Source organism: Paramisgurnus dabryanus, chromosome 11, assembly GCF_030506205.2.
Source record: "Paramisgurnus dabryanus chromosome 11, PD_genome_1.1, whole genome shotgun sequence".
Classification (NCBI taxonomy): domain Eukaryota; kingdom Metazoa; phylum Chordata; class Actinopteri; order Cypriniformes; family Cobitidae; genus Paramisgurnus; species Paramisgurnus dabryanus.
Genome location: NC_133347.1, coordinates 13,910,114 through 13,936,855, shown reverse-complemented (window position 1 = coordinate 13,936,855; position 26,742 = coordinate 13,910,114). Strand labels below are relative to the sequence as shown.

General features: G+C 38.5%; 1 protein-coding gene across 4 annotated transcripts in view; it reads left to right on the top strand.

The window, feature by feature from the left end:
• The window catches only part of magixa (MAGI family member, X-linked a), a 46,898-nt gene that overhangs the window by 5,572 nt on the left and 14,584 nt on the right, over window positions 1-26,742 (top strand). For 3 of the 4 annotated variants that reach the window (XM_065246903.2, XM_065246904.2, XM_065246906.1), the window contains exons 3-12: window positions 3,815-3,931; window positions 10,134-10,253; window positions 12,021-12,194; window positions 14,660-14,837; window positions 15,439-15,509; window positions 16,751-16,918; window positions 18,388-18,880; window positions 19,003-19,516; window positions 19,598-19,661; window positions 19,951-20,349. In XM_065246903.2, the coding sequence (XP_065102975.1) occupies window positions 3,815-3,931; window positions 10,134-10,253; window positions 12,021-12,194; window positions 14,660-14,837; window positions 15,439-15,509; window positions 16,751-16,918; window positions 18,388-18,880; window positions 19,003-19,516; window positions 19,598-19,661; window positions 19,951-20,349 (2,298 nt within the window). The remainder of the gene's footprint in view (window positions 1-3,814; window positions 3,932-10,133; window positions 10,254-12,020; window positions 12,195-14,659; window positions 14,838-15,438; window positions 15,510-16,750; window positions 16,919-18,387; window positions 18,881-19,002; window positions 19,517-19,597; window positions 19,662-19,950; window positions 20,350-26,742) is intronic. The other variant, XM_065246905.2, reaches the window with a different exon arrangement.

Below are 26,742 nucleotides of genomic sequence, written 5' to 3'. Positions count from 1 at the left end.
TTGATGGCTCACTTGGTGCGGTTCATTTGGGCAGGTGAGAATGCAGCAATCAAACTCTGATGCGGACCACACAAGCGGACAGAGACCTTCTTGAAGAGGTGGTCTCGGTACGCTTTCAAACGAACTCTAGAACGGTTTGTTTGTGGTGAGAACACAATTTGAGATCTAACCAACCTAACTGCAAAAGTACTGCGCATTTTGATAGTCAATTATTGGATGAGGAAGTGTTTGTTGACACTTTCTATTAGCAATATTAGCCTAATGTCAAATCGCGGACATACCTGGAGTTGTGAGGAGGTGCGGGCGGAGCCTCAGGCCGCATCCGCGATTCATTCTGGAAATGAACAGTTTGTCTAGAGTACTGTATACAAACTATGTATAACAACCACGGACATTATCACAGCACGGAGTCGTCTGTCCATGGTGTCTGCTGTATTTTCCTTATTTTTGTTTACTTCCGGGGTTCCGTTGGTATTTCAGGCACATTGATTCTGACCAATCGAGAAGCAGTTTAGGAAATACATACAAATACATGTAGCCAATGAGTGATGTGGATCTTATCATATGACTGAATTTTGATTCGTTTCAACTGGTGCGGACCAGAGCAATCAGTGTGGTGTGTAAGGAACCAAAACTGCTAAAAAGCTACAATATATAATTTTTTGCTTTTGGTCCGGACCAAATAAACTGAACTACAGATGTGTAAACACCCTTAAGGGGGTTGTGCACTGGACGCACAGCGCCGCGCCGTGCCGTGCCATTCTAAAAAAAATCAAACACATTGTTTTCTATGAGTATACGCACACCGCTGCAGCCAGGTGGCGCCTGTCCGACTCAGGAAGTTGCTCAAATCCCTGTCGCGCCACACAGCGTCACTAACATAGTTTAACATTAAATAACATCATATTTGTCCCAAATCATTAATGATTAACATTGGTTGCTAACGTATATTTTGCATTTTGAAGTAGATGCTATCTGACTTAGCTTGCGCTATTTAATGTGCACTTCCTGTTTACGATATCTCAGAGTTGTCCTAGACGCGGCGTGGCGCTGAGCTGCGCGTCCGGTGTGCGACCCCCTTAAGTGTCCTAACCAGACACACAGCAAAATGACCGTACACTCCTGGTGTATATGAGTCTCACCAGATCTGGTGGTACCACTGATCTATATAAATGACTGGATTGTGCATAGAACGTTTGACGTAACTGCGTGAGGTGAAGCCAGCACAGAGTTCGAGCCGCCATCTTGGTATACCCAACCGGCAGAGAGCGTCATTGACTTCCATTCAAAATCATGATCAAAATGTACCCCCTTTATAGCGTATCAGTTACACAAGGTTAATTTTTAGGATATGTGTACGTTAATTATTTGTTAATTCTGGTGTTATTTGCAATGTTTATGTTTTAATCGGGCAGGATAATGGATTTATAAAAAACCGTTAAGGTGAGTGTGTCTGTTACATTTGTTAATGACACGGGTATAAATAAAGTTTTTTTTGACATTCAGCTACACTGTGACGGTCAGTGTTATTTCTCTAATTAATTTTAGGTAACTTGTAAGTTTAGATAACATAATTACAAAACTAGCAAATTATTGCATGCACATATGGTACAAAGTATGATTATTTATTTAGATTTCAGAATAAGCACGTTTATTGTCATTAATACTAAATATGCTGCGGTCTGTCTGCTGATCTGATACTGTAATAAAGATGAATGTATAATAACTGATTAAAAAGCAAAATGTACAACTTTCAGTAAATAACTATTTACATGCTTAGGACGTTTGCGTTGTAATAATGTACAGGGTAACTTCACATATAAAAACGAAAACGAGTAAAGTGATGTTTTATCATTAAAATCTGATAACATCCATTGATTTAATAGAACGTTTGGGTATACCAACATGGCGGCGCGGTGGCTTCACAAGTGTGACGTCATGCGCAATCCAGTCATTTATATAGATCAGTGGGTGGTACCCATATAAACACCAGCAGTGTAGATTTAACACTGGTGATTTTGGTGTGCATGATGCCACAAATTTCCAGTAGCACAGTTGTCAGATCGGTCTCGCAGTACTTGATGTCATACAGAAGTGCCGCATAAAGTCGATCACACCTTTCAAAACAATATTTTTTTGCTTTATTTAAAGCCGAATGATATGTGACGCAGCTATAACCACTTGTGGATGAGTTCTTTGAACACACTTTATATTTTCTTGACTTCCATAATGCTTCATCAGACTGTATGCTTTTGATTCTCAGAACTGCCCATGGATATGGGCTGTGACATCAACAATATTCCCGCCGTGTATGTCTGAAGGTTTTTTAGGCCAGCTTTCTTCTTACGTCCTATATTCACTGTATTTTGAAGCATGCATCAAGCATAATTTGAATCCCCAATGCCTTACAATCATTGCATGTATTCCCCAAACTTCCTGAAAACATGGTGGCACGATTTTGATCTTTCATTCCAACGGATGATTGCTCTGCATCACTTCGCAGGAGACTTTGTCAAGAAAAGTCCACCATTTCTGAGTTTTCATAATCTGTCTTTCCCCATCAATGTTTGATGTTTATGTTGCATTTGTGTCATGTCACAATTATTGCAATTGCGAGTCCTTTTCCTTACAAAAAATGAACTATGGTTTTAACACAGTAACGATAATTTAAATGTAACATTTATTGTGCAACCATAGTAGCCACACATTTACTTGTGATTTTTGCCTCTGGTTAAAGGTAGTAATTCCTTAATACATTTTTATTTGATCAGCAATTTTATTACAGACATATAATATTATTTTACAAGTGAATTCATTGGTGGTCTGATTTGTAAAAGGCTATTATTTATATTATTACGTGTTATCCTTTATGAAAATTAACCATGGTTGTATATTATTGCACAACTGTAATAACGATATTATATTGCTATTTGGTTAGGACACATACAGTATCCCACTCTATGAATTACACTGTGTTTGTTATTAATAAAAGTGTGTTAAAAGGACCCAGTATACTGTAGGTTATTGTTAGGTCTCCATATTTCTCCAGTATGGTGTTGGATGTTAAGTGAATGTGATATCCAGTACTCTATCACTTAACCTCACCGGAACCCTGGCCTGACGGATTGATCGCTGCCTTTGAGGGGAGGTGGAGCTGGGCATCGTATTGTAACAGGGCGGGCAATCCCCATACACCGGCTATAAAGACCATCAATATCCTGCAAGCTGGTTGTCATCTAAGGTCATAACACACTTAAAAAAATTAATAGATCAGAAAGAAATGCTTGGCACTACCTTTCCCATGTGTCCTCAAGTTTCTTACGGGGTTTTATCACGTGTTATTGTGCGCAGAGAAAGGACCACCGGCTTATATTAAGTGCACAAATCAATACCGATACAGAGAGCAGGGAGAACAGGTCCTGGTTAGGTGCTCTGCAGTGCTTGTTTGTGACAGTAGCACACTGACCTTAGAGACTTCTGCAGTCACAATGTGTTTGGAGCTGAGAAAGCGAGTGGGAGGTCTTAGATGTTACTGTGGTAACCTACAGTGCATAAAATTGGGGATGTTTGCATTTGTTTAACACGAATATTGCGTGTTGCATATTTGAGGTGCGTTTTATTTAAGGTCTTACTTTGGCAAGTCAACTTTTCTCATATTTCCATGGCGACAGCAGTGGTCTATTTGTAAATTTGTCAGCAATGCAGATATAAGAAGAGGGTTCATCATTTTATACTGTACTTTATTATCCAGTATAGCAAATGTGTGCATGTGTATATTTATCTGCATTTATGGATTTCTGTTTGTCGTTTATAGGTTCAACTCTTTGTAAAGATTTGAGACTTTACCTAAGCAAGTGTTTTACACCTGGATCCATGGACAGTCAACTCCAACAGGTCATACGAGAAAATCTCTACCTGCGGGCCGTACCCTGTAAGTTACACAGACACACATTCATATGCTGTGCAAGACAAATACTATTCGACTTCAAAAATGGGTGTTTAAAGAGCACCTATTATTCGATTTGCGGTTTTACATTTCCTTTGTTGTGTAGGTGTGTGCTAGTATATGTTAACGATATGCAAAATGTACAAATCTCAAAGTAAACTATGACGCAAGTTATCGTTTCCAACTTAAATCTCTTTTCTTGTACTACAACGAACACAAAGATTTTAGGCAACAGTTTACTTCATCGGCCTGTTGATGTGGACACGACTGTCATTATCATAATTCTGCCCGCCTGTAAATGTTTTTCATATTTAAAGAATTTACTACTGAGTAAACCATGATTCAAATGCAAGTTATGCTGCAGTGCAGAGTAGCGCTTGTTGTTTGTCGTTTCTATGATCACAAATGCAGACATGGATTTAATGTTTTAGGAATCCTTACTTTACCAATATATTACATCCTGCTCATGCCGGGCTGGCAAAGTTGATTGATCCACTTGGTCATCTGCATTCTGGATCAGATTTGGCTCATATTGAGTGTGTTAACATGCACAGTCTTACGCCGATTATTAATAAACTGATAACGTGGGGTCATGTAAACGGGGACTTTTATCGGGGAGAGCCTATAAATAGCATAAGCAAAAAATTATCGGCACAGGTAGTTTTTTGCTCATTACCCCGATTTGGCATGTAAACACCTTAACCGTTTTCTCACAGTTTTGTTCATGTGCACATGTCTCCGCATGTGATGTTTATCTTTCACACACCGAGACATGCGCACAAAATCAAAACTGCGCAAACACATAAAAGTCACCCCTTGACTGAAGCAGTTGGAAGAGAAATTGTGAAAATAAAAGCTCATTTACAGGTTCTGCAGATATGAGGAGAGATACAACACAACAGTATAGCTTGAGACAGATGTCCCATCGGCTTTTTGAACAACTATATGTACTATAGGTGGTGACGTCACTACCTGCGAGAAACCTGACAAATCTCCAAATCCCTTGTAAAAACAGTTGTCTATAGTAAGCAGATTTTTGATAGTTATTCACTTATTCTGTGCATGTAAATGCACTCATTGATAAGGTAGTGAAGACGATATTAACCCCTGACAGTTTTGCATTGGGAACTAATCTTCCAAACATGTTGAGGAGCGTCACATTTGTGGGTGACGACAGAGGCCAATCACAAAGTACTGTTTAGCTGGCCAATCTGAGGACATTGCGCTTCTCAAAATGATGAGCTTTGTACAAAATCAATGCATTTCAGGGAAGCAAGGCACAGATAATGTACGGTATGTGGTAGTGTTGGACGATTTGCCCCATTGTGAGGTCGTCTGTGAAATCGCTGATACACGATAGGGATACACGATAGGATCGGGGGCGGGGCAATAGTTTACTCATTTATTTATTTATTTGTGAATTTTTTACTCATTTCTGACACTTGATTGGTGAAGAAAAAAGCTGATTTACTCTAACTGTACATCCACACCGCCGCAGACTTGAGTTTCCAAAGAAGCTCAGGCCGCCCGGTCAAGGACGTTTGTCAAAAAGTACGGGGAAGCTTGTTGACGGTTTGGCCACAATGATATTGTATTCGCGGAACTAATATTTTGGTAGAAACGAGTTTACATCGTATGTTTCTCCGGAATCAGCCAGAGAAGAACGTCTACGCTATATTCGGATTGGTTGCTGGCGTTTTGCCGCTGCTTGCCGCTGAACCTCGTCATAGCTCATTACCATAAAGTTGAGCTTCTTTCAACTTTCTGATTGAAGTTCTGGTCGCTCAAGACGCCCAAAACGCGACGGCAATGGATTTGACGCTCCTTGCAGCTGAGAGAAGCCAGCTTGCATTGTAAATCAATGACTTCCCATAACTTTGGAAGCTCAAGTCTGCGGCGGTGTGTACGTACAGTAAGGGCAACACTGTAACGACTCCAACTTTTCTTAAAACTGATGCCATTAATCCGAGTGCCCATATGCACTCTAAAATTTTCTGCGTGCCAGGGAAACCCCTGTGCACCTAACAACCTCTTCAATGCAAGGAAATGGCAGAGCCGTGAGTATTACAAGCTCATGCGTGCGAGGAAAAGTCAGAGACATGCGCATTACAAGTTCAGGTGCTAAAAAGAGTCCATGCTACGTGCGTTTTGGTCCGAGCACAAGTCCAAAACCTCATTCACACAGAAATTTGGTCCCGGAAAATACCCATAAAATTGGCAGACAAGCTTCTGTGTGAACGCAAACACGTCCCGTAAATATTTACGGTATCTGTGTGAACGCACACACAAATTCCGGCAAATCATTGGAGGTGTGAAAGAACCAAAAATCAAACGATCCCGGACAAATCCCGGATGCATTTCCTGTGTAATGTTTGTGTGAAAGGGAGACATGTGCATTACAAGTCCAGGTGTGTGCGAAAAGGAATCCACGCACATTACAAGCTCTCTCGCTCAAAGTGATACCCACAAACCGTTTCATGTGAGGAAAAGCACACAATGCGCATGTTAATGTGAAACTATGATGATAATACTAATAACTATCGCCAACTATCGTCATGATAGCCTTTCGGCACAACCCTAGTATGTGGAAAATAATGTGTTTTGAACCATAAACCACACGGACATTGTATTACACCAAATACACAAAATAACGTTGTTGATACTGTAGCAACATAATAGGTTCTCTTTAAACAAAAATGCTATATTAAACATTTACATTTATGCTTTTATTCAACGTGATTCAAACTGCATTTACGCTCATCTGTACATTAACAAACCCATACATATTGAGCCCATGACCTTTACGTAGCTAATGCAATGCTGTACTAGTTAAGCCAGAGAGAGGACCATAAGCCAAAGATCATAACACAAGAGATCATTATCTCAAGAGAAATGCTCATTACCTTAAGAGAGATGTTTTATTGTCCCTCCCATATTAAAATACATTAAGTAAAATGAAAATGTTATGTGCATGACTCTGTACATCATTCATTTTTTAATGTAATGCTTTTCTATATTTAAATTAAAATATGTAAATACATTTAAATGGTATTAGGCTAGACCTAGAATGCAGCACTCCCTTTTATACAATATGTCACATGGGTCTGCTCTATCTCTCTCCACCATCTCTTAACATGAAAAAAATGTAAAGGCCTTTCAGGAAAACAACGGCAGTCAGTCAAAACACAAAGACAATAAGAATGACAAAAAACAGAAATGAGACACTGAAATGCTTCAGCCAGCAAAAACTTGCATGCAGTCAACTCATGCTGTAATGCTTTCAGAGACTGTAAACACGTTCAGTGTATTTCACGTCACGAACGTCATGTAGAGCCAAAGGTTTTGTCACTTTGAGGCAATGTAATGCACTTTAACCGTAGCCATGGCAACTGTCATCAAATGTCACAGCAGTGCGCTCATTGTGAACGGCACCGCTTCATATTTTGCCTTAGCAACAAACGGCAACTATTTTCAGAAATGATTGCGTGCATTTATTAACGTATACCGTAGCACCCGCCGGCTCCTTTAAAACATCAGGCTCTTTTCGCCATTACAGCTGATGCATTAAATCAGTTCTGCATGATTCACAATTTGCTTATTTCCTGCTCTTGAATCCAGAAGCAGCACATTTGTCTTTGTCTCCAGTCTAAGATTCCCTGCTGTGCCTTTTTGCACTCCTGAGCGTGCACGCATACACACAAACACACGTACATGTAAGCACCTGAACGCACACCCGTTCATACAGTACATGCTTGTGAATGTACACTTATGCCGGTACACCCAATCATGTTTTTTTCAAACTAACAGTATTTTCTAATGTAAGCACTTCATTAATTCGACACTAAATCTTTCTGTCACATCTCTGAACTGATTATAGGCAATTAGGAGATTGAGAACTGTAGAAAAGATGCTCCTCTGTTTTCCTCTCTTAGGACAAAAAATCACAGATGTCAGTATAAAGATGAATAGCTGCATTGAAACCAGGTTCAAAACACTAATGGACAACATATGCAATTGCAGTGCATGGGGAATTTGAGATTAACACATTTTTTCTTAATACACATCCTGGCCCTTATTTGAAATTATATATCAGAAAGAATAACATAACATATTCCATGTGCTGTCATTAGGATAAATGCAAGGTACAGTATGCTGTGCAATGTCATAAATCGTATAATATCTGGGGACAATGCAGTGTTTTGTTAATAATGGTATGATTTACTCTAAGGGGGCTGAAGGCTTTTAAGTCATTACAATCCTGAGTTATGTTGAATAACTGCATTACCTCATAAAACCATGTTCCATTCCTATTGAAGACTTCAGAGCCATTTGTTAGGTTGGCAAGGTCTGTTGATCAAAGCAAACAAGTTACTTGCTGAGTGTATACACTGTTTTTGTTTTGAAACATTGGAGTGTTCAGGTTGTCTTATGTCAAAATGCTTGGTACTTTTTTCTAACTTGAATTTGAGATGGAAAGCTGGGAGAGAGTTGTGTAATCTTATCACTGTGGGATTATAGACCATTTTGCAGGATTTAAACAACACTGGTCCAAAAGCACTTCCTGTTTTAGTTTAAACACTGATCAACATATTAATATTTGTATATTTTTTATTAAATATTAAAATTTAGAACTGAATCAAATAAATGTGAACTAAAACACTTAAAAACAACAGGATGTGCTTCTGGACCAGTGTTGTTTAATGGTCTATAACAGACAAGTGTGGGAAATCATCATCGGGTGTCACCTCACACTGTTGAATTCATACGCAGATATGCACACTGTATCATTCTGCGATCTATATAGTTAGTATTTACAGTAAAAGTGAATATTTTGCTTGGGAGATTAAACTCTGTCTCTTTTTCTAATCAGAGCCAATCAACTCACTGTGACTTTGATTTTTCTGTGGTTCACTATGTGAACACATCAGAGCGACAGGCGGGAAGTATGACGGTGATCTCATCTGCAGCTTTTTCAGATGCATTAGATTTTTAGCAAAGGGAAGATGCAACTATATGAAAAAATAATGGGCGAACGCTTAAAAGGTCCCACGTCGGTATAGCTTTTGGCATTTCTATTTTTAAATGCTGAGTTTGATGGTTTAAAGAGCTTGGTTGTCTATTTACAATGTCATGTCATGTCGTCTTTGCTCAGTTAACCACACATTGTTACTCGAAAAATTTTGTTAATTATTTTATTTTATATTATTGACTAACCTCAAACTTTCCACTTATTAGCTTTATTAAAAAATATATATTTTCTTTGTTTTGTTGTTCTCTAGCTAACCCAACAAGCAATTTTGCATTTAAAAAATGTCTAATAGCCATCTAAACACAGCCCGAGACATCTAGGCTAAAGCAAGGCAATTTGGGGTGTCAGTAAAAATGTAATAGACGTCTAACCAAAGCCCAAAAATAAATGTAACCAAACACCTTGTAAGCACTGTTGAGTTTATATGATATTCCATAATGTATGCAAAGTCAACAGTGCTTACAAGGTGTTTGGTTACATTTATTTTTGGGCTTTGGTTAGACGTCTATTACATTTTTACTGACACCCCAAATTTGCCTTGCTATATGAACTATATGATATATAATGTATGCATTTATTTAGGCAAAAAAGACATGTAACCAAATTTAAGTTTATTTTGACTAAAAGTTGGTCATAGCTGGGCTATATAGGGTCAATAGATAACCTAGACCAGGGGTCTCCAACTTTTTTGTGAGCAAGGGCTACCACAATGGATAAAACAATCTGAAGGGCAACTTTTTTGATATATTCTACTCAAACTTTTTGTTTTACTTGTTGATTTTATTTTTATACTTGTTGATATGTTTTATCATTGTTTAAAATGTTTACATGCATAACAAAAGCCAAGCTAATATAAAAAATAATAATAAACATTAAAATTTAGGCTATTAATAGAATGTTCTTGGGGGGCAACTCACACACTCCGTTTGGGCAACCTGGTACCCGCGGGCACCATGTTGGAGACCACTGATCTAGAAGGTGAAATGGCAGCTATTGTTTGCTGGAATATCTGTACTTGTACAAATTCTCCCTCATTTGTAAGTCGCTGTTGATAAATAAATAAATAATTTTACATAGTCCGCTGAAGAGACACTGATCTGTAAAAAGTCTTTTTATTCACAAGTACATTCAAATGTGTTGTTTCTGCCCCTCATCCAGGTACAACCAGGCAGCCACGGGATGGAGAAATCTCAGGGGTGGATTATAACTTTGTGTCTATTGAGGAATTCTTCTCCCTGGAGGAGTCTGGAGCCCTGCTGGAAAGTGGGAAGTTCAAAGGTATCGGTATCTCACCTGACTCATACATTCAGTGTGGTAAACCGAATGCATTATTGGTTTACAATTAAAACTATTATTCAACTGCAAAAACAGTGAACTGCATTCATAGAAACACGGTAAAACAGGCCTTGTTTTGGATGTGTAAGGTGTTGTTTAGCTACGTTTGTGTATGCATGCATGCATGTGTACGTGTGTGCTTTTGAGCACATGGTGAGGGTCAGGGCGACACGCCAGAGCCCCAAATGTTCAAGCCAATCAGGATGAAGAGAAGCATCATCCAGACTGCAGAGAAAAGTGCTGTGCTGGCTTGGTTCTGTCTTCCAAGAATTATTAGCAGGAATAGCTTTCATTAATGGGAAGAAAACAAGCATGTATGCAGACTGATACCTGAGTGATGACTTTGTTAAGGCTCCCATACACATACACGCAAAATAAAAATGCAAACTTTGACATATTTAAAAGATGCTGCTCTAAGATTTATGAATATAAATTTGCTGACTTGTATATTTGTGTCTTTGGAAATATAATATTCACATGATCTGTCCATCTTGGTGTCCTGTGGACTTTTGGATTTTGAAGGGATTTTTGGGAGCTCAAACAGGAAGATGGCAGATCATTGGTGCGTGCAATATTACGGTTCAGTGACCGACCGTGTCACTACAGAGCAGTTTTTCTGCTGACCCAGTCAGATCTGTAGTTTATATTTTTACTTGCTAAAATCTTGCTTGCTTTTCATGCTTGCAAACATTTTCAAACCTTTTCGCTGGCTTCATCATATGTGATAAATTCAGTTTTTAGCCAAATAGATTTTCCTTGTATTTATAGTAAGGACACCTTTGCATCATTTCCTCAAATCAGAACCCCAACCACACTCCTTTCCTGTCGGTCTGTACAGGAGAAAAGAGGCTTTTCTCAGTAATCCCTGTTTCAGTTTTCCTGTCTTCATCCCCCTCCCAATTCTCTCTCTTTATTGCATCTCTTTCTCCAGCTGTAAATAAAACCGCAGAGGAGAGAGGAAGTTTTGCTGTGGTTAAATATCTGTAAAAGTGCCAAACATGTAGCCATGGTGCGATAGCTGAGTCAACTCTGTTTCTCTTGGCTGAGAGAGGATTGCACAACACTTGTGGTCTTATTTAGTTTTATACACTTCATAATAAATATTTGAAATAGTTTTTAGAGAAAATATTAATTTTATAGTGTGCCATGATGTTGATCTGATTGCTGAGAGAATTCTGGAACAGTTTCAGTTTCAGATGAGCTAAAAGGATTTATGAATGTTATGATCTAGGGCAGCGGCAGCTGAGAGAGGCAAAAATTATCATAAAATCAGAATTTGTGACAAAAATGTTTAAAACATAACTTATGGCATAAAAGCCTCCAAATTTATTCATAAATATAAACAAAATGTTTTAGAATATTTTTTTTTACCTTGGATTTGGTACATCATAAATAATATTAATAATTAAATAAATAAATAATAAATATTTTATACGTTTTTTTATTTAAATGGTTTTCCAGTTCAACAGCCCTACTGACTCAACCTATTTCCATTATTGGGATTTTGTGTTCTGGCCCATAATTGAAGAAACAGCTCAATTTCTGCCGTTACACAATAGCTCTAAAGTTGAAAACAGATGATCGTGTCAAAGACTGCTACTTTTACCACATATAACAAATTGTGCCAAAAAGCCAGTGTTTTGCATTTTTAGAAAAGGTTTTGTCAGAGAGAAGAATGAATTGTGCCTTTAAATAACTCCATCTGTACAGGGAACTATTATGGCACACCTCGGCCGGTTCACATCGGACCAGACAGCCCCCCCATTACGTACCAAGAACATCGAAACCTTCTGCGGAACTTCCGCACCCGCAGCAAATCCCTCAGCAACCTGGAGAAGGCTGTAGAAGAAGGAGACAACAGTGAGGAAGACTCCGGTCTGTCAGGTATGACTTTGTAATATAAAAATGACCAGATGAAGACCATGTCTACTCACCTGTTGGCTCTTTCTCTCCTAAATGAGTACCTGTAAGTGCTAGCATCTTGCTCGTGGTATTGTAATAGAAGGAAATGTTAAAGGTTTAGTCCATTTTCTTAAAAAAAATCCAGATAATTTACTCACCATCATGTCATCCAAATGTTGATGTCTTTCTTTGTTCAGTTGAGAAGAAATTATGTTTTTTGAGGAAAACATTCTAGGATTTTTCTCATTTTAATGGACTGTAATGGACCCCAACACTTAACAGTTTTAATGCAGTTTAAAATTTCAGTTTCAAAGGCTTATCTAGCGAAACGATTGTCATTTTTGGCAAGAAAAATAAAAATATGCACTTTTAAACCACAACTTCTCATCTTTCTCCGTTCCTGTGACCCGCCAGCACGACCTCACGTATTGCGTAATGACGTAGAAAGGTCACGTGTTACTTATATAAAGCGCACATTTGTGGACCATTTTAAACAATAAACTGACACAAAGACATTAATTAGTATCATTCCACATACAACAACGTCGGAAAGGTCCTTTTTCTCCACACTTGTAAACACTGGGGCGTAGTTTTGATAAGTCATCCATAAGGTCGCGCTGGCGCGTCACAGGACTCACTATGAATTTGTATTTTTCTTGCCAAAAATGACAATCGTTTCGCTAGATAAGACCCTTATGCCTCGTTTGGGCTCGTTTAGAGTCCTTTGAAACTGCAATTTTAAACTGCATTAAAACTGTTAAGTGTTGGGGACCATTAAAGTCCATTAAAATGAGAAAAATCCTGGAATGTTTTTCTCAAAAAACATAATTTCTTCTCGACTGAACAAAGAAAGACATCAACATTTTGGATGACATGGTGGTGAGTAAATTATCAGAATTTTTTAAGAAAATGGACTAATCCTTTAATGAACATCTGGTAAAACCTTCCTCAGGATTTCTAATCTGCTATGTATCACAAAGCTATTGATACTCACCTCCATCTAAAATCAGTTGAATATATGAGAAATTATATATAGGCAGCTATAATGTTCAGTAGTAATTTTTGTTTAATAACCAGGTTAAAGGGTACTGGATCATTCTGAAGTAGTGTATTTTACAGTAATGACCAGCTGACTTACATTATCATGATTTTTATCTTACTTTTATATAATGTCTACTACTACTAAAAATAAAGAAATAATGTAAATGAAATATTGATTCAAAGTTATTTGATAGTATACAAAGAGACTGTATCTAACAGAGTGTATGCAATTGGTTGTCAGATATACATTTTAAAAGCTACTACAGAGAAACAATTGGATGCTGTGATTGACCAATCAGAATAAAGTATTCCAAAAAGTGCAGTATTATAATGTAGTGCCATTTCATTACCCTTGCACTTTGCGTGCTACCCGATGTCTCTTTATTTAATGGACTTCACACAGTGGTGGACCGTCAGGGCCTGCAAGCCTTTCTTTCTTGGCCTAAACACTGTCACAATCATCGTTAATATTATTTTCCCAATTTTCTTCAAATATTTACAGTACATTAAGTACTGAAGAACTAAAGCAATGCTTAAAAAATTCTCCCACATATTGAAAGGTTTGGTTATTTTACACTTTTCTAATTTACTAGTCAGTGTTTCATAGAAGCACTCCCTTTATAATGAGACAATACACTTGTATCCAAAAGAAACAAGAACATTAAGAAATGCTGTCAAAGTATTGACATTCTTAGTTAATTCTTCACGCGTTCTGTGTGAACAATGCTTGCTAAGCGATGACGCTGGTGTTGTGTGCATCATCACCTATTGCATTTCAGCTGCTATTGCATGCTGCCTGCTAACCCTAGCAATATCTTTTTTTAACAAATTAATGCTTTTTAAATCATGCACGTTTCTTACTATACAGTGTGTGAGCACAGGACAAGACTGAAAAGGGTGGTACCAACAAAAAGAGCGTAGCGAGGGAGAGGGCTCCCAGCAAAGGGGGTTGCTGCTGCGATGATCGCTGTGCATTATATTAAAATAAAAATGTCCTAATGTTTAAAAGATCAGCCCACGGGGCTCCCTTAAATGCGTGGCCCCAGGCAATTGCCTGCCTGCCCCATCGCTGCATGAGATACCTGTCTGTGTTGCAATGACCTGTTATACTGCGTTTCTGTATAATATTAAATTTGAGGTTTCGATACTGTAGCTGTTTCCTGGGGGTTATAATGATGGTTTGAAGAGATGGTTTAAATCAGGAAGGACACCACTGGTGTAAAATACACGGCTCGTCATTTTGCAGTTTATATGTTAGGGATTATATGTTTAGGATTTATACTATTCCCAATGTTAGAGACGGCAACAGGAAGATAACTTGGTGGTGACTTCTTTGCTGGCCTGAGAGTATATGGGATGCCTGCATCTTGTGTCATATTCACTGAACTCTGCTCTCTACTTCCCAGCGGGGTCTGCAGGAGCCAGCAGTGCCCCTCCCACCACAATTGTCTCACCTAATCAGACTTGGGACTCAGGAGGCGGGCGGGATGGAGGGGTTGCCATGGAGAATGGTGCACGTGGAGGGGCATTGCCTGAAAATTGGGAGCTGGCGTTCAGTGACGCGGGAGAACCCTATTACATCAAGTGAGTCAGCAGGAGGAAGGAAATTGAAGGAAGGATTGTGGGAAAGTGGTAGGAGGATGAGACGAGTAAAAAAGTATACAAAAATAGACACTGAAGGTCAGTCCCTTCCTCCAGTGTACAAAGATTTTACTCAAAGTTGACGTGAAGGCGATGTGTGTCGGGTTTGATATTTGACACATAAAGGCGACGTCTGACCTTCAAGTTTGGGAATCTTTATTAGAACTGAAATTTTTAGACCTTAAGATTTCCATTTAAACAAGTGTCTGAGCATTTGATGCATGGTTGTCATCATTGCACAAAAATAAAGTGTGAAGGGATGTGGATGTAGTAGGAGTTGTTTTCCAATAATTGTCCATTATTTATCCATTTAAATCACATAAGGGATTGTTAATAAAATTACGAAATCTGGATAGAAGCCAGAATCATTCATATTCTGTCTACAAATAAGATTTCCTATTTAAATACACATCAATCTTTGTCATTATCTATGAAAATTAAGTCATCCTAATGGTGATTACGCTCAAAACTGATGTTATATTTCATCTTTAAGTTCATGATGAAACCTCATTAAAAAAATCATAAATTTCTCTCATTTTTTTAGCCATAACTCAAAGACCACAAGCTGGCTGGATCCTCGGACTCAGGGCAAAGAGATTTTCAGCAAGACTGAGTGTGAGTGTATATGTGTGTCCTTTTTCACTTTTGCCCCCTGAGCACACACCATCTCTCCAGTCCTCACACAAAGATTAATGACAAACCTTCCTGAAGCCTTTTAGTCTTTCTCTTACGCCTTCATCTTATCCATTGATTCCTACCCCTTTCAACCCTTATCCTCTATTCCCCCCTCTCTCCTCTCATTTTTTCTTTAATATTCTCCATCACTCATCCTACTTTTATTTATTTGAGATAGTTGTGTCTGATTTCTTATTTGTTTTTGAGCCAAGCAGTTTTTAGAAGTCATTATGTGTCATTCTCTGCATGATAAGATGTGTGCAAATCTGTGTGCATAAATGTGCAGTGGGAGGCCATTTAAAACCTGTAATTTTATCAAAGTTATGACATTGGGCATGTTAAAGGGATAGTTCATCCAAAAATGAAAATTCGGTCTAAACACAAAGGAAGATATTTTAAGTAATGTTTGTAACTAAGCCGTTCGTGGACCCCATTCGCTTCCATAGTAGGAAAAAACGAATACTATCGTAAATTGGGTCCATGAACGGTTTGGTTACAAACATTTCTCAAAATATCTTCCTTTGTGTTCATCAGAATAAAGAAATTTACACAGGTTTGTAACATAATGACAGTTAGTAAATGATGACAGAATTTTCATTTTTGGGTGAACTATCCCTTTAACTGTTTTACAGTAAAAAATCAGATTAATTTGAGATTTTGCACAATTTCTGGACGCTGTGCGTGTTGTTAACAAGGCAAAAGAAAAACATTAAAAAGTTTCTAAAATAAATGTCAGCTTCTCACCCAGTGAGACAGACTGGCCACCCGTCCAGGGTGTTTCACTGCTTTCAACCCTTCAAATCTGGGATAGGCTCCAGCACTCCTCTCCAGCACACAGCAAATGTGATTTGTTATATAGTGTATATTTTGACATGGTGACTTATTAGGTCATCAAGATCATGCAAACACAATATTTGCATACTTTTTACTCCCATATTACTGAAAGTGTAGTATCCTGTTCTAAGCATCGCCTGTGTTTTTTTACTAATATAATTTGTGTGTGGATGTATTACTTACAGAGTGTATAAGCAATACACCCCTGACCCAGCAGATGGCACTGTTGTTTAACTGTTTTGTGAAAGTACTGTAAATGTGACCCTGCCTATGAAAATCCAATCTAAATCTGAAGTTTTAACTAAATCTAAAGTGTGTGTATGTGTGTGTGTATATGTGTGTATCAGTACCTGCGTTCACAGATCAACCATCTGACCTGAAGGGCTATTCCATACACACCCGCCTGTCGAAAGGGCCTCGTGGGTTTGGCTTTAATATTGTGGGTGGCAGCAGACCGAAAGAGTTCCTACAGGTGTACAGCGTCACACCTGGAGGTCCATCTGCACTAAAAACAGGTGAGGATAAAATACTTTATTAGACCCAGAGCGCTCACTTTAACTCTTTATGCACTGTGTATGCGTGTTTTATTTAATTTACAGTCCACAGCAAGGTTTTTGGGCGTACATGTTTTTTATACATTTTGGTGAAGTTCATGCTTAAAATAAAAAATAATATTTTGCTAATAAGATAAGAAAACTACAATTAATTAAAGTTGCCATATTTTCTGAAATAAAGCCTTATCTTACACAAATGATTAAAGTAAATATATATTACTTGGACAAAAATATAGATTAAAATATTTTTTCGGGGGATACCTTCTATAGTAAATGGCTTACTGCTTTTCCCTCTGCTGTATAAATATGCAAACATAAGATGACACGTCACGTGGTCAGTGTTTTACATATTTATGGATTTATATATACAGTAGGTATACAGTACGAATTTAATAATAAAGATTAGTTTGTGCAGGGTCTGTGAGGACATTTGTGTGGTCATACACGTGAGGTAGAATGAGGGCATACATCACATTTAGTAAAAAGCACCATAGATCTGGATTTATAGATACATAGATTGACAAACCAGGAGAGTGATAGATGAACCAATCAGACAAAGAGGGATGGATGAAAGATGGATTTTAAAATGGGAACACAAACTGCTTCCCTCTTTTCCCATCTTCTAATCTATCTCTCCATCCCTCCAATCCTCACTTTTTATTTTTAAGCTGTGAATCTCTCCCATTTCCGGATTAGTTTACAAATTCCTGTGTGTGTGTGTGTGTGTGTGTGTGTGTGTGTGTGTGTGTGTGTGTGTGTGTGTGTGTGTGTGTGTACCTGGTAATTATCACGTTGTGGGGACCAATTGTCCCCACAAAGATAGGAATACCAGTGTTTTTGTGACCTTGTGGGGACATTTTGATGTCCCCATGAGGAAACAAGCTTATAAATCAAACAGAATAATGTTTATTGAAAATGTGAAGTAGCTGAATGGTTTCTGTGATGGTTGGGGTTAGGGAATGGGGCAGGTAAGGGGAATAGAATATACAGTTTGTACAATATAAAATGCATTACGTCTATGGAATGTCCCCACAAAACATGGAAACCAGAATGTGTGTGTGTGTGTGTGTGTGTGTGTGTGTGTGTGTGTGTGTGTGTGTGTGTGTGTGTGTGTGTGTGTGTGTGTGTGTGTGTGTGTGTGTGTGTGTGTGTGTGTGTGTGTGTGTGTGTGTGTGTGTGTGTGTGTGTGTGTATGTTAGGTGATTGAGAGGTCTCATGGTTTAAATTTGCTGATCTTATTTTAATCTAGATGGGCCTTTGGGGTTTTATCTGACTCACGTGTGATGTCAAACCAACACAAGTTGAAATAAACGTCTGATATAAAAGTCAAACTACACAAATCCAGACTTTCACAAATGATTAATACTGTATGATTTTCCTCATACTACTGTATGTACAAATTAAATAACATAAATCTATTTTTCTCTCAGCTGACATCCTGGTGTACATCAATGACACATGCGTGCTGGGTCTGTCCCATAAAGAAGTGGTAGAAATGCTCAAATCCGTCCCCATGGGTCAAAGTGTAGACGTGGTTCTCCGTCGAGGTTACCCCATGCTTTACAAACCCGATGGCTGCCCCAAAACCAGCCTTGCTTCACCCTCTGATCCAAAAAGCTCAAACCCTGCTGCCCCTGGCTATGCTCAAACCCAGTCGCAACATCCCGATGTTCACCAGTCTGGCCTGGTGAACATCAACCGCTCCATGTCTCACCACAACAACTTCTACCCGCGCATGCAGAAAGAGTCTCTGGATGCTAATGGCAACACGGCACCGCAAACTTCCTATTCGATGGCCAATGGAAATGGAGTGGGAGGGACGGTAGGGTTGGGGGCAGTGCCTTCATCAAATGCCCCTCCCCCGTCAGACAGAATGAGCTCCAGTCACAGCGATACGGAGGTCAGCTCTGTTGTCACACGCAGGTAACTACTCTGCCAAATTTATTCCTGATCCTGAAGTCTTTGTGAGTGACGGTATACATAGGTGGTTTAGTTATTTGTTTCAATAAACCCTCCACAGTTAACTCCGTTAACTCTCCACCCAGGGCATCCCTCATCCGAAGCTACAACAACAACTCTCTTCCGGCTCCCTCTCACGGTCATCACAGTTCCAAGTCTTCCGACAGCGATAACTCCTCTGTCGCGCTACCTCTACCCCAGCCTGAGGTGGGTCAGACCGTCCCACTACCAGGGGCCCCTGGCACCCAGCGACCTCCCATGCCCCAAACAACTCTTGCCGTTGCACCTCCAACTGAGCTCCCACCCTGCGGTTTTAACGGGTGTCCAGCCAACAACCCCCCGCGACCTCATCCAGGGGGCCTAGGGTCCCCCGGAGCCCCAGGTGGGGTAGGGTGCAGAGGAGGTGGTGAGCTGGTACCCGTGGCCTTGGGCAGGAGCGAAGGAGGGGGTATGGGTTTTAGTGTGACGGCTGGGGGGCAGGGAGGGCAGCTTGCGGTTGTGAAAAGAGTCTGGGACAGGCGGCAGTGCCCCTCCTTACAGCCAGGGGACGCCATTATCAAAATCAATGGCGCAGATGTACAGAGCCTTAGCTTCGCACAGGTAATGCTTTGTTTGAAATGCAGTTCTGGGATTTTTTAAATGTAGTTTTGTATAATCTTCCTTTGATCCTTCTTTGCTCAGGTGCAGCGGGTGCTACAAGAACATACCAAACAGGGTGAGGTTGTATTACTGGTTTACAGAGGAGGTGAGTGAGCATCCTTTAATAAACATACTTTATACTTAATTATGTATAGTTAATGAATTTACTATACACAATAACTAGTACCATTAATTTGATTTTAATTTTAATCATTGATTTCAATCTTTGACTTGGTCTTACTCAGGCAATAATAAAGATATCAAGGTTATATAAGTTCTTTACATTATGTAGGATGATTTTATATACAAACAGTATATAACAGCTGGGTTTTCACAGACTGGGTCAAATATATTGTTTGTTCCGTATCACCTGTCATTGACCTTTTCTTTTTTAGGTCCTCTTTGTTCACCTGGTTCCCCGAATGCCTATAAGAGAACTCCTCCCTCACTGGGCACCCCTGATCTGACCTCCCCATCCTCTGATGGTGCTGTACCCAGCCAGAGCACCCTTTCACCCTCCTCGCCCTCTGGTGACCTTCCCAACCTGGTCCAGAGCACCAGCTTCCTGGACTCAGTGCCTGTGACGCTGACGTTAGAGCCCCGGGACTGGTTAGGAGTTGAGGATGGAACTGGTCAGTGGGGCCAAAACGCGGTTTTGAACCTTGGAGCAGTGTCCAAAAGCCACGCGGAAGGGAGAACAACAGCTTCTTCCAGAGCAATGGAAGTGGAACTGAGACGAAGAACGGGAGAAGGATTCGGTTTCGTTGTCGCCTCCCAAGATGTAGTGAATGGATGTAAGTATGGGCCGGTTACAATGCGATATGTAAATCTTGAGACAATAACTTAGTCATAACTTTATACTGATGTGTACTGCTGTGGATGCAGCATCACATATAAGCAAAAGTAGTGCTTTTGTTACAATACTTAGGATACATTTACAGAGAGTAATATTCAGCTGGTCATGTGATCTTAGCATGGCTGACCGCATGGGCGCCCTTATGTAGAGTTAAACATCTTGATTGGGAATCTTCATGTAATGTGAGTGTACATCATTATACAGTGAACTAGTTTTAAAATTGCCTTTGTGTGATTGTATATACACAGTTTTCAGTTGTTGCAGGTGTTGGGGTGGTTGACATTTCACGTCTAAAACTGCTTGGAATACCTAACCGCACCACATTCCCCTTTCTTTTTAACTGGGCATACACACCAAATACGAATTCAACCATTTGCGCAATTAGATTACATACAATGCAAATGTCAATGTATAGACGCGAATAGATGCAAACTCGCTTGGAGCAATGCGAATGATGTGAATTGGGCGGTGCGATTGCATGAAAAAACGCGCTTTTCGCATCAATTGGGACTTCACACAAGTTGAAAATATTGAAATCAAGCAAAAAATTCACATGACACGAAGTTAAATCCTGCAAGTTTTCTAAAGCGAGGAACGCGATGCTTCGCATTTGTTGTATACATGCATAAGGGGCCAATCACACCAAACGCGTTTATGGCAGTTGCGGGTGCCTTTTTTGAATGATATTCTATGCGCACCGAGCGCCTTGCGGTTTTTGCCACCGGTCACAGCACGCATTTTTTGAACGAACGCTGAGATCGGAAAAGCAGCCGACGTCCATTGTCCAATGGAATGAGGGGACAGGAGAGCCTTACGTTGTGGTGAGGGAAGTTTACGGTAGCTTTGAAGAACCGGACTCCACTTGCTCGCTCTCTCTCTCTCCTGCGTGTTTGTGCACCTCTCAACCTCAAACAAGGTCAGAGCAGGCACCCACTTTTTAAAGTTTCTACTAATATAACAGTTAACAGCAAAAAAACGCTTACGCTTCAATATTTGATTCACAAGACAGCTGACTCTGTGGTTGCCTAGCAATATAAAAAGGCAATATATATTTTTAAAAAGGGCAGTGCGTCACCCCTTACGTTTCCAAGCATTTAAAGCGCGTTTGGTGTGATTTGGTGTGATTAGCCCCTAATGCGGCATTCTGAAAAGTATTTTCACCTGTGGTGCCGCCACACATGAAAAAAGAACGTCGCTCTCTATTCCGTGCAGTGTTGCCAGATGTACAATAATTATCGTATTTGTACCATCATTTTGACCTCTGTACGATGTATGATCAATAATGAAAAAAATCCCATAATGTGCAATAATTTCCACATTTTGTGACACTTCAAATGGATCTTGCAATCAAAGGGCTTTTATACTTATTGAGCTATCTTTTGATCCAACGTCTACCATCATAATTGTGAGGAGAATGCTAAATGTGTGTAACGCATGTCTTCTATCTCTTTGTTTTGGCTAGAAGGGATACAGCTATGAGCTAAATCTCGCAAGATGTTGGGTTTAGGGTTAGGTTTAGGATAAAAACAGCATTCATTTGGCGAGATTTCGTGATTTCGACAGTTGCTGTTTCCCTTCTTGACATAACTCCATCTCTTCTTACGTTATGTCTTTTCGGCCATTCGTCATTGAGAATGAATCTCTATTTTCCAGTTGTTTAGGCTCTCCGACTAAGGTACACTTAGTCATTTATCTACTGGGAAAACCTACAGGCTATCAAAAGTTGTTTGGTTAGATAAAATAGCTTTATTCTTCACATTTGACATGTGTTCGATAATTTTCTTCTAAATACCATAATTATGAGGTTCTGGTATGATACTTGGACATATCCAATCTGGCAACACTGTTTCTGTGCTGCTTCATTCAAAATAACGTATTTGCGCACACAAAAGATACTAAATGTGAATCGCCCCTAAGTGCAGATGAGAATACAAATATCTGGTTTAGATTTATACATGAATGCAAATGCATTTTTTTTGGTGTGCAATGCATGAAACTTTATTGGTTTTAAGATAGTATATTTTAACAGTTTATTTATTTGAAGAAGCATTTGTGTTTAAAAGGCAGTACTGTTTTAATGGTTTGTTAATGCAGATGTGACCTTGTGTCTCTATTCAGAAGCATTTACAATAAGGATACATTGATACAACATAACTTTGTATCAAAATGATCAGCAACCTTTAGAAAGAGTCATACTGACCATCTTATTACAGAGCAATTGTAGCATTCTTCCTATAGTATCTAAAGGCCAGGTGAAATTTGGAAGAAAATTTCTCAGAAAAGGGCATTTTCCCCCTCAAAGCATATTGCTCATCTAAGTCATGCCATTATGCAATAAGCATGTGCACAGAAAATCCTGTATTAGCAGACTAATAACAATTTCACTTGATTGTAGGCTTTGCTGATATGTACACTCTTAGAAAGGATTTAGACGTTAAGCTTTTAACACATACAGTATCTGTCATTTTGTGTTGATTTTGTGTTAAAATATAACACAAGTTGTGTTAAAATGTGCTTTTTCAACAGAGAACAACGTATTTAGGGTGTTGTCCCAGAATTAACACTAAATTTGTTGTTTTTAACACATTCATTTTAAAAAAGTGGAAGTGTTTGTAACTGTAAGATAAGTTAAGGTCATAGTTTGTGTTTAACGGTATGTACTGTAGTTCCACTCCAGATGACTGGAGAAGTTTCCTGTGTGAGCAGTTTTCCTGTTGCTGCTTTTTTACTCTTATGAATTAGTTCAGATTTTATTTGGCTGGCTTTATTGTTTATTGTTTTGTAAAGAAAAGGCACAGCCAAACTCAATCAAGAGATTTCCCCATATAAGAACTCGTGAGGTGTGTCTGTTTATCAAAGGTCATCATTGTGATTCTTGTTACAATGTTTAAGCCAGAAAGCATTTCAAATAAAAAATGTTATCATAGGTTGGGCACAACTTGGATAACTAGGGATGTAAAATCTTACATTAGAAGACTTGCAGGTTTATGAAAATGATTAGATAAATTGAATTGTGGTTTGTAAAAAGCGTGGTGCTTCCATGGAAAATAGTAGACACTACTAGAAAGTTAGTTACAATATTACAACTTATTAAAGTCAGATTCCATATTTTCCACTAAATGGAAATTACCTCCAAATAGCTACCCCAGGTAATATTATAGCACAATATTAAAAACACAGGCAATATATGAAAACGTTTTCTGTGTTCTGAGATTACCTTTCTTAAATTATAGTCCACACACCGGATAATAATAATAACCCAGATAACTGAGTCCACATTACTTAAACCAGTGGTTCTCAAACTTTTTCAGCGTGCGGCCCCCCTTGTATATGGTGCATTCCTTTGCGGCCCCCCAAACTTTTTTTATAACAAATTTGTTCTAAAACGTAACATTTTAATAAGACAAAACATGTTAAAGTATACAAAGTAGTGCTGTTGGTTAGTAGCCTTATTTTTTTTAGGTTTAATTACACAGAATTCATGATAAATTAATGTATTTTATGAAATGTCATAAAACTGGGGCCCCCCTGAGAACCACTGACTTAAACTGTGGGTTTTTAGCGGCATCTAGCTGTGAGATTGCCAATTGCAACCAACCTTAATTTTCGAAAAGCAATGAGAAGCTAAATAAAACGACAACCATGTCGTCGTCTGAGACAGTGTATGGACGAAACGCACTCTGTAGAAAAGTTTGTCCGTTTAGGGCTACTGTAGAAACATTGTGGCGAATTCCATGTTAAAGGACCCGCGGTATATGTAGATAAAAACTGCTCATTTTAAGACAATAAAAACAATACATTTCATTGTGAGAGGTCTTTGTACACCACTGATAGTATAGTTATGTATTTTTTTATTGGATTTTTGTAAAGAGATGTATCTAAAAGTTATACATTGCACCTTTAAGTAAATACTATGTATATAACTTATATAGTGCATAATAAAAGCACACACACTCACTGCCCCTCCCATGCTATTGCTTTTGGGAGAGGATCGAATCAAATCTCTCTTATTTTCCAAATATTTTCTATATTGCTTCCACTCATTGTACCTCCTTCTTTCTCTCTCTCTCTCTCTCTCTCTCTCTCTCTCTCTCTCTCTCTCTCTCTCTCTCTCTCTCTCTCTCTCTCTCTCTCTCTCTCTCTCTGCACTCTTTCACCCCCTCCTCCTTTTTTCAGTTCAGTTTAGTCAGTGTTTCTGCTCTGCTGAGAAACACCTCAACAGTCCTCGGCTGTTTTGCAATATCATATGTAGATAAGGAATTCATGGCATTTTAATCTGGATTTATTAGGTCAACATGCTGGAAAGGCTTCAGTCTGCACTGAAAACGGTGAAGGACGCAAAACGTAAATACTTTTTTCCAAAAACTTCATTTTCAGTATTTTTATTGCATCTGTAACCCTTTAATGTTCATCCAAGGTGACTTAAACATTTCATGGATCATTATGATAAAGCTTTTTTATTTGTAAGCTCGAGCTGAGGTACATGGGAACAGCTTGTTGGTTTAATAGAGTACAGGATGTATGTTTGTGTGTTTTGTGTTGCATTGTATTGTGTTGTGAGTCTTTGAGCTCTCCAGGGCAGATTTTTTTAAAGTTCGCCTCCTGTGATACTCTTCGTACCTTGTGCTTGTGTTAACCTGGACACTCACATGCCTTACATTTTTCTTCTGGGCCATGGTGGGCAGTGCCAGAGAAAGACTCAAACTTTCTCTCTCTTGATCATACACAGTGCAAATGGGTCCAAAACTAGCTGCTAATGTAAAAACAAGGTTTAAGGAGATTTAAAAAATAGTATAAATGTTGCATTCATCCTTTTGCCCTGTTATCATTAACTACATGGTATTTTTGAGGCATAAAGCTAAAATGATAATAAAATGTGCAGAACTGTACAGTCTCACAGCATTTTTTGTAACATAGTACCATGTAAAAGCCATAGATACTGAGAATAATGATAACAATATTCAGTACCATGTTATATATCAAAATTGTATTACCATCACTGTACTATGGTACCAGCACAGTAATCACTTTTTACACAGTTTTTTGTCCATTACCATTTTTAATGTCTAGAGTATAGACTTAAAACAAAAAATAGACTTTACTATTAAGTATTTTGAATGCCTTTTTCATTTAAAACCCTAATACTTAACATTGCCTGGGGCCCTTGGAGAAACAGGGCCCAATAAGGTTGAGAAACAACCATAACTCAGTTAGATGGATTATAATTGTTATGAGCTGTTCACTTTCGAAATCTTATCACGTGTTTGAGATTATCTCCATTAAGTCATTTGGAGAGAATGTTCAGTGTGTGCATGAGTTAGAGAGCAAGCAAAAACACTTTGTATTCTCTGTTAAATTTAAGATTGTCTTATCTGTGTTTCCTTTCTATTCTGTGATATCTTCAAGGCCTTGTTTTATGCCAGTTTCTGAGTTGGGCTTTACAAAGACGTGTTGGTCTGGGTTGGCACTCAGACGCTATAGTGATACTTTTCCATGTTAACAAAAAACATGTTCTGGATCATTGGTTGAGCAAGTTTTTTTCTGTCATGTGAGATTTTGCATTGTTCAATTTGAAGTGCATTTAAATGCCAAGGATAATATGATGGATAAGATTAAACATTAAACAGACGTTTGGTTTCGCCTGTTTACCCCTAAGGGGATTTGAGATTGCTTGTTTGTGTTCAGTATGTTTAAACATTCATGTTTTGTTTTGTTGGATGTGTTTTGAGCTCATGTAGGATGTGTGAAAAACTTTTGAATCTTCCTGCAGGTATTGTTTTGAGTGGATTTGTTGTTTCTGCAGGGTCAGTCTGATATAAATTGCTCAGATTAGAGTTGCTTGTCTGATACTCAGTTACCATTAGATTTAATGATCTGTATCTGCGTGTTTATTCACTGCAAAAAATGACTTTCTTACTTAGTATTTTTGTCTTGTTTTCAGTAGAAATATCTTTTTTTTTTAAATCAAGATGTTTTTTCTTGATGAGCAAAATTACCTAAGAAAAAAAGTGTAGTTTTTAGACAAAAAATATATAATTTAAGTGATTTTGTGCTTAAAGCAAGCAAGAATATCTGCCAATAGGGTAAGAAAAAAAATCTTGAAATAAGTTTACTTTTTTTTTAAAACACTTCATTGAAGAAAAAAATTCTCACCCCATTGGCAGACATTTTTCCTTGTTTTAAGCACATTTAACTTTTTTGCCTAAATCTAGACTTATTTTCTTATGACATTTTGCTCATCAAGAAAATACATCTTGATTTAAGAATGTTTTTAAATTTCTACTGAAAACAAGACAAAAATACTAAGTACGAAAGTCATTTTTTTTTTGCA